The following is a 9,084-nucleotide window of genomic DNA, read 5'->3' as shown; positions in this document are numbered from 1 at the left end:
AGTACTTGATGAACTCTACCATCACCTATGAAACCGACCTTCGAGTGGATTATTGTGTTTATGGTTTTATATATAAATAATTATTACACAAGTAAAATTTTGAAGAATACGTCTTTGTACGTAAACCTGTGTGGTCAAATTATGCTAACCTCAGCTTTCTTGTATATATATCGCTGAACTCACAGTTCCCACTTGATCCTTTTTGTTCAAGTTCCTGTATTTTATCTTGTGCCCCACTTACTGACATTCTCACTGCTTCTCTCATGTCAGTTTATATGTTAAGGTGTCAGAAAAGTGGTAGGTTGAAAAACAAATATTTTATTTATGGTAACTATACTAATTAGAAATTTTTGAATATCACCATAAATATTTAATATGATTAACGATGAAGATAAATTCAGTATTGTTAAGAAATTGTTTAAAATGGCCCCATCGGTGTAAGTGAGAGACTCCATTTAACTGGACACATTTCAACCTAAACTCTCAATCATATGCTCAAGTAAATCTGTGAAATCTTGAATCACATCAAGAATTATGTCTTGTAGTTTAAAAATCTTCAGTCTTTACACTTGATTCAATATCCGTTGTTAAAATTATTCTACAGCAAAATAGATAAACACCTTGGATATCTTGTATTTTATTATCCTCAGTTTCAGATGCTAGGTACATAGTTGATGATCAGTAATAGTAACAATGGTAAGGCATTAGAATTCAAATCAGGTAACTTAATACCTTATACCTTGGGTAGGGCAGAAAGAGATGATTTTGAGTGTAATTCAGGAATAATTCTAGAAAAGTTTAGTTTGCACTGTCAAACTTTATTGAATCCATGCATTATGCAGCATAAACTTATAGAGTTTAGTAATTATTATGAAAAATTAAACTAAATATTTGGTATTAATGAATATAATGATAAAATAGTGAATGCAACGATAATATTTGAAAACTTAATGCAAAGTATGCTGTTTAGCTTAAAGGAGCTTGAGAAGCTAATTATATTTCTCAAGGAAAACTTTAAATACATTTGATGAAAATATATTTGAAACAGTATTTTCACTTTTAAAGTTCCTCTACTCATCTGGAAAAATGAAATGAAATCATATTTTAACTTCAGCCCAATTACTTATGTTTGTGATTACATCATGATGAAAACTACTTTTTGGTGTGCACAAGTTCATTAGTGAATGTAGCCGACCTATGCTGGATTTGGAAAGGTTTTAGAATTTAGGCAGAGCTAGTTATTAGTATTTCAACTCACTGTAGTTTTGCGGTTGAAAAGTATTTTCAATTTTTAATTGGACATTCATTATTGGCTTTACACAGCATTTATTTTATTATTTTCACTAAAATTCATGCGTTTAAATTATCTGTAAAAGTACTAGTCTCCAGACTAACATTCAGAAAATATTTTTTTGTTGGGAATAGCTCAAGAAATGGCTTAATGAACTGGTTGTTATGAAAAATTAAAGGCATCTGCAGAAAAATCAAGGGAGGCAATGGAATAATTGAGCCATATTCTAATCAATGAACAGGTTTCCTTTATTTCAAAGGACAGTTCTAAATGCAGCCTAGTGGGATCCAAGTATTTGTCTTTTGCTGTCTGCAGCTTAGTTTACTCATAATTGATATGGTCATGGAGTTAAACTCTTAAGTTATTATGTACAAACTCAAGCTTCAAAATTATTTATGCCATCTTGTTGCTTACAATTATTTAACGTAAACATGAATGTAGCATTTAGCCCCTTTTTCCTTGTCATTGTTCATTATCATCCAGAATTTCGATTGATAGGGGTGGTGTTTTGTGTGATCAAGGGCTTGCATATTTATTTTCCATGGAAAATGAGGGACAGCTATGTTGTTTTTGCATAGTTAATTGGTATTTATCTTTTTAGCTTAAAGAAAATTAATTTGATATTGAGAGGCAGTCATGAATACTGGGCACAAAGGGAGTGAAGAGCTGGTGTTCCCACCGTGAGATAAATTCAAGTGGTACAACTTCTTTTTGTGTGACCATTCTGGATAAATTTTCAGCCATTATTTTTTTGTCAGTTGATAAAAAATAAATACAAGGCAAAGCAACTTTGGATCTATGAGACCACATTTATTTAATAATTAGAGTAGTAAAAATTATCTACCTCTGTACTAATCATTGTCGAAGCATAACATACCATGTTTCTTCATATCTTGACAAGACATAATAGAAGTAATCATAGGTGTTAGGAAGTGTGAAATAATTGGACATCAAATAGCAATTTGAATGTTACAGAAATCATTTACCTGAGTTGGTACATTTTAACACATGACTGTGGTTGGATTTGATAGTTTCAATACCTTAGTAAATTTTAAAATTTCAAACCCACAATTACATCAAATGTACTTAAACTTCAGCCTTCATCTTGGCCTTATATTATAATTAGAGGTAAACACATCATTATCCAATTGGCAGAGAGTTTCATAGCATTATATTATTTATAGCCAGCCACCTTTTGGCTGTCTTTTTATGGTTTTCACATCTTCGACCCTTCCTGGCACTGAACTGCCACTTTGAATCAGTCGGTCAGTGGAACCCACAGATTGTGGCTCTTGTTGATGTTGCTGGTTCAGTTTTGAGGAATGAATTGACCGAGGTGTTACTGCTGGTGTTGATGCAGGGGTGATACTTGCTGAAGCCAATGTCACTTCCAAGGTCGGGATTGGTGAAGTAGGCCTTGGGATTGCAATTCCTTCCTCTATGTTGCGGTTAGCATTTCTCTTCAACGATGAAGGGGGTGGTGGGAGAGATGGAACTGATTGCTCGCCTTCTGGTGCTGTTTGGGGTGGAAGAGAGGCCAAACCCTTGCGCTTGATCACCTTTGGAGCAGAAGAGCAATCCCTTCGCACAGTTATGGCATTTGGATCGTCTGCATTCTTCTCAAATGCCTCTTCAACCTTGGATGCAGTTGGCTTTCCTACACTTTCCTTGACTTTAGAGCTGGCTGCCACATTTGATGGCTGGAGGATTATTTCTGATGATCCTTTGGCATGACTGCTTTTTTGCATGCTCTCTTGGCCACTTGCTTTCGGTGCATGAATGGGTGATGCTGGGTAATTCTTGTTGGTTTCAGGTTTTTTAGGTGCAGGGTTTTTGCTTTTCTTCATTTCGCTTACATTGTTTGGTGTTACTGGCCTTGATGTCTGGGTTGCACTCACCACACTCAGTAGTCCTAAATTACTTCCAGATGTATTATGTGGCTTCCATGGTGTTGGAGTTGGTGTATTGCCTCTGCTAATGTCTTCTTCCTTGATATCATTCAGGAGGTTTATGATACTGGTCCCTGTTGTATCAGGTAGTGGAATGGGTGTTATGCTGGGAGAGCCTCCACACTTGGGAGTTGCAGCTACAATTTTCTTAGCCTCTTCCATTGCAAGCTGGAGATTTTGTTGCTTCTTGAATGATTCCCTGCTACTGCACCTTCCAATCTGTGAACTAAAAGATAAGAGGATGTGCTACAGTTCAAGAATATATATATATATATATTGTATATTACACACCCAGACACACACTCATATCATATAAATATGTGTTTATATATATATATAAAACCATAAACACAGTAATCAACCCGAAGGTCGGTATATATATATATATATATATATATATATATATATATATATGTATATATATATATGTATATATATATATATATATATATATATATATATATATATATATATATATATATATATATATATATATATATCACCAAGGATAGGAACACTATCCATTTGTATTTTAATTTGAGCGGTACATTTTAGTGAATGTGTGGATATCAAATTTTTATTTATGCAGTGAAGCTATTAAGAAATAAATTTTTCAGCATACATTACCATATCGATCAATGTCAAGCCTATGATGGATGAATATTGAAGAATAGAACTGACCATGAATGTGGTATTTTATTAGATAATAATTTGGATTTTAGTGCTTTAACTAATTCCTCATTTTATGTCCTAATTGTAGGACAAAATCAATTGCCTATAACTTAACCAATTCTCAGGATATATGTGGAGGAGTTTACATTTGCAGATTTTAGATAAATTTTTGGCACCACTTTGGTTACAAATAATTTTCAATTTCATGAATTAAGAATGCATTATTAAGATATACTTACGACATGCAGACATCTCTGACCACTTGCCCCCACTTAAAGGAGCTGGACCTGGCCACAGCAATTTTGGCTAATCTCCTCCATTTGACCAGAGGCTCCTCATTAGCTGGTGGTGTGGCCTCTAGTTCTTCTAACATGTCCTCACTGACCACTGGGGCCACTTGGAAGTCCTTCATTAGTCGTCTTTCCCACATCTTCATTTTCTTACCTAGCACAGTAGCTAAAATAAAAGAGCAAACATTTTTTCCAATCTCTCTTTTGTGAAATGTGACTTTAGTTGTAAATATGTGTTAACATTGTTTAACATTCTCATGCTAGAATCTCTTAGAAAAGATAACTTTTATGTTGTTCAGGATTTTCTTATTTTTCAATACAAGTATGATTGTGAGCCTATTTGTATTAATACCCATATTAGCTTTTCTAGTGTTATTCCCTTGTTTAATTGCATTTAGCAAACTTGAAATTTAATTTTTGGATGCGTCTATGGGAGTTGAATGTTAAGTGAATGCCAATCATCCATAAATAATTACTGTAATTTTTCCTATGTAATTTAATATAGAGTGCTTCTAATGTGTAAACAAATCGAGCGTAATTTCTATTTCACCTGTTTTGTTGCTTAAATTATTTTAGCAATTAACAGTTTAAAATTTTTCTGGAGTGTCTAATATTTTTATTAGTCTCTGTGAGCAAAGTTCTGTAGTATCCAAGTTTGAATATAATGCTACATAATGGAAAGCTTAATTACTTATATGAAAAATTTGTTTTCTGTTACATTAAAAGATATTAAATATTTAATGGAGGACCTAAGTGCCAACCTAAAGAACTCCTTAGACAAGCATATAGATATCTAAGTTATGTATTTTCTATAAAGTACAATAATATCATTTGAGTACAGGCTTAGACTCATAAATTTGTTCTCACTCTTTGACAATAGAAATAGAGCAGTGGAAATAATGATGAATTTTTTGTTTTTTTTCCACCGACAACCGATTTATAATTGAAACATAGCTAATACGCCAGCATCAAGTATTTCTGTGGTAATTTCTGTATGAACTGCGGTTTTTGTAATTTGGATATACTAATAAATACATAAATGTTCAACATCAGGGTTGGCTGATCTTAGTGGGAAATACATCGTTTTAACATGAAAAATTTTTTAAAAGTTATTATTTTAGTATATTTTTTATCATTTTCCTCTTAGCCTAATGTTATTTGAATTTGAAATGTAAGAAATTCCTGGCTATATTTGCCTTTTGAACTATTTAATCTTTTATAATGAAAACTTAGTGTGAATGTTTTCCTTTGAAAATTATAATGTACTCACTATCTTTCCTCTTATCAGCAGAGGATACATCCATTCCATTTCGCTCAAAGACTTCTAGCATTTCATATCTCATTGTTGAGATCTCTCCCTTGACCTCATTGATATCATCCTCGGTGACTGGATTCTCGTCCAACTTTCTGTGCATGGAGGAAATATAGCGCCAGACAAGTGACCGCATCACTGCAGTGTATCGGTAATCTCTCTCCTTCTCATGTCGCTCCTTTCGCTGTAAAAGTATTAGTAAATTGAAATAATTCCATGAATTTACAGTTCATTGATTATATGTTACATGAGCACTAATTAAGTGATGGAAAAACTATTGATTTTACTTTTGGGGAGATGTGAAATTCAACCATCATATCTTGTTTAAGATGGTTGGAAACATTGGTAATGGTTTGACCATCTTAACTTGATTAGCCAACTTCTTCATTTATATCAATTAAGGGGATCGAGGTGGTGTGGTGGCTATCGTACTGGCTTCCCACCCAGAGGGCCCGGGTTCAAATCCCGGCAGTGTTGAACATTTTTCAGAGGTATCTCGATCCCTACTAAAGGTGCCTTGTGGAGGGCACTTTGAGTGAGTACGTCGTCCGTCGGATGGGATGTTAAGCTGCGGACCCCTTGGTGCCTTTCGTAAAGAGTAGGCTAATGTCGATGCTGGGTTTCTCTCCACCCTTCATCCTATCCTGTCCATCCCCTATGGCACAAATGACCTCAGCTGTCGGTCGCCTCCCCTAAATACTACTATTTGTATCAATTAATCATTTGATTGAAGCGTCACAAATAATCTATTGAAATTATCAACAACTTATTAATGTCAAATACCTTTACACTTACATAGTGCCCTAGCTTGCGCTATATTCATATATATGCATTTCAAGTTTTTAAATGTTATTTCTTCCAAGTGTTCATGTTTATAAAATTACAAATCTCACTCATGCCTGAATGAAATATTTTTCAAAGGCATTTTTTACCTGCAGCCAACAATCCTGGAAATTTCATCCTTTTTTCATCAATTGAATTCTGATTTGTAGTGATTGCGATTACCTCCTTCAGTTCTGGTTTATGCCATCGGTAATGCCAATACAACTCTAGGGTGCATCAAAATATTCCATGTTTTCCACCACATTAGGGTTGTAGTTCATGGGGAGGGTGCTAAATTTTAGAATGTGAAAAATATCCCCAAGTCTTTCTTTTTTAATTTAATGTTTCTCAACTTCCACTAGAGCCATTTTTCATGAGGATAGTATTTCTTTGGAAACGGCTTCCGTTTCAGATTAGTCAGAAGGAAAATGAAATAGCCGTGAAATTTGGTACGAATAGGATAAAACTTCGGAGACAAACAGAAATGAAAATAAATACCTGCTACTCTAGTCTGCAGCATTAGTTTGCAATATGCACCATGAAATACATCAATTCTTAAAAAGCAAGCCTTATATTGTTTCTTCAAAGGATTTGGTTCTGTATTTGGAAAATGATGACTTTAAGAAAATTAGAATCAAGAATTTTTGTTTTTGATAATTATTTTTAGACATCTATTTTCGTAGTGAATTTTAAGCAATTTAACCTCTGGCATTTTATGCAAGCTATCATAAAGAACAATTCCTGAGATGCCTAATAACTAAATGTGCAATATAACTGGAAGTATATCATGGAAAAATTTGAAGTGAAATGTTTTCAGATATATTGCATTAGGAACTAAGATGAAACTAATGAACTGAGATGTTGATACATGGTACATTATGAAAGTAATGTTCATGAATTTATTGTGACAAGACTATCCATGGCAGCATGGTAAAACCAGTTGGTAAATGTGATAGGGGGGTCTGCCCTTCCAACGCAGCTGGTTATCACTTTGCTCCAAGCAGTCTGAGCAGAAAGATGTGCCTCCGCGTGAAGCATGTTTTTCGACTTTGTAACACGGCGGTGCATTGTTTGGTTCTATTTTGTTTTTGCCAATTTTGAAGCACAGGGTCGAATCTTGTTTTTAGGGGTATTATCTTCAAGGGGGATGGGTTTTGTGTTTGTCCTTGATCAAATTTAAACTTAAATACACATGTTACCAGTCAATTTTCGTTTTATGTTTCTAAAAATTATTTTTATCATAAATCCAATGCTATAAAAATTTGAGTTTTAGAGGTGGTGAAGAAGGACAAGGAATAGAGTTATTTATCCATGGACTTCACAAAAGAAGTATGTTAACTTTTAAACATACAGCACATCACATGCTCATAATTCAGAACATTACTTTTGCTATTCCTTTCCATGCAGTTGCATTGACTCCACATTTGGCTCTATTTCTATCTTTTGCAGAGGCTCTAGTATGAGTTAGGAAACATTGCTGCCCTCTGCAACCTTGGTGTTTATAGAGGTAGTATGCTTAGGATGGCAATAACCGATATTGAATTCATGGAAAGTATTCATTCAACATTATTGTTGAGAATTCAGATTGGGGAGCAGGGATATAAGCTTTCGTTTGTGGTTTCATCATGATTGTTGAATTGGTTAGCAAAAGTGAATATAACGTTTTCTAACTTAGGTGGTTTATGTCCCTGTGTCAGCATTTGTATCTACCAAAGTCACTGAAAACTAAATAGGGATCACACCTCCTTTGATCGAACTACCTTACGTTACATAATTGTTGGTCTTCATTGACTTTGACGTGATGGTAAAGCATATTATGCCCTAAAAACTCAAAAATAAAGTACATAATCCTGTTTCATTCTATTTCAAGAAGTATGGTTTTATGCCTCTTATTGGAGCAGTTAAAATTTTTAACCTCCAGTCCCCTTGTTTATTCAATCAATTTCCAGTTTTGAGGCAAAAGACTACAAGAATTAAGCATCATCCAGTAATTTGACACACCTAGAGCTTCGAATACATTCATTTCTGAATTTATCAGTTTAAAGCACAGTTTTATCTTGATGTATTGTATATATGAAAAATTACAGAAGTTTTCGAATATGTATATGAAGTGCTTGCTGCGAGTAATTTGAGTAATTCTTGCTAACAAAAATTTTATAATACTTTTGAAAAATGAATGATCATTAGCTAAATAACCCATTTTTAAGAAAGTTAAAATGAAGAGGGGTTCAAATGTTTGTAATGCTGAAGGAGGGGTATAAATGCTTGTACGAAAGATTTTTTCCTAAATAACCAACATACTTCAAGGCATTGATAATATCTAGCTCTAGATCAGATTTTGGTGACTACTCTTATCCTTGGACTGGTCTTGTAAGTTTTGAAGTGCTGGCTGATCAAATGCCCATATAATGTTCTTGATATAGTTATTCAAGAGTGGTCCACTATCTGGGGCGTATTTACCAGTACGCCAACTATGCCATGGCGTAGGGCGGCAGCTCCCAGGGGGCAGCACAAGTCCCGGAATTTTTATTTCATCAATTTTTTCAATTTTTTTAATGCAAACATATTGATTCAAAATCCTGTGCGTTTTCTTTTTCAGAAAAAAGGTTCCACCATAGGCCACCAGGAGCGCGAATCCTGTGTTTACATTAGTCATTGTCTTGGGAATTATCTTGCTATTCCTTTTTTTGCTAGTGCCTGTTGTTAGGCACGAGGACCTTGTGGACACATTGAATTTGGTTCGCATCA

The 9,084-nt window shown here is 34.3% G+C and overlaps 1 protein-coding gene across 2 annotated transcripts in view; it reads right to left on the bottom strand.

Annotated features, from left to right (window-relative positions):
• Window positions 1-608: 608 nt before the first annotated feature.
• LOC139697584 (transient-receptor-potential-like protein) overlaps window positions 609-9,084 on the bottom strand; it is a 42,916-nt gene continuing 34,440 nt past the window's right edge. For both annotated transcript variants that reach the window (XM_071596352.1, XM_071596353.1), the window contains 3 exons: window positions 5,473-5,698; window positions 4,152-4,368; window positions 609-3,466 (listed from right to left, as the gene is read on the bottom strand). In XM_071596352.1, the coding sequence (XP_071452453.1) occupies window positions 2,470-3,466; window positions 4,152-4,368; window positions 5,473-5,698 (1,440 nt within the window). In that variant the 3' untranslated portion in view covers window positions 609-2,469. The remainder of the gene's footprint in view (window positions 3,467-4,151; window positions 4,369-5,472; window positions 5,699-9,084) is intronic.

The sequence above is a fragment of the Hetaerina americana genome, unplaced genomic scaffold (assembly GCF_022747635.1).
Source record: "Hetaerina americana unplaced genomic scaffold, ioHetAmer1.1.p SCAF_8, whole genome shotgun sequence".
NCBI classification, from domain to species: domain Eukaryota; kingdom Metazoa; phylum Arthropoda; class Insecta; order Odonata; family Calopterygidae; genus Hetaerina; species Hetaerina americana.
The sequence above is the reverse complement of the archived record's forward strand: the minus strand, read 5'-3'. Positions and strand labels throughout refer to the sequence as shown.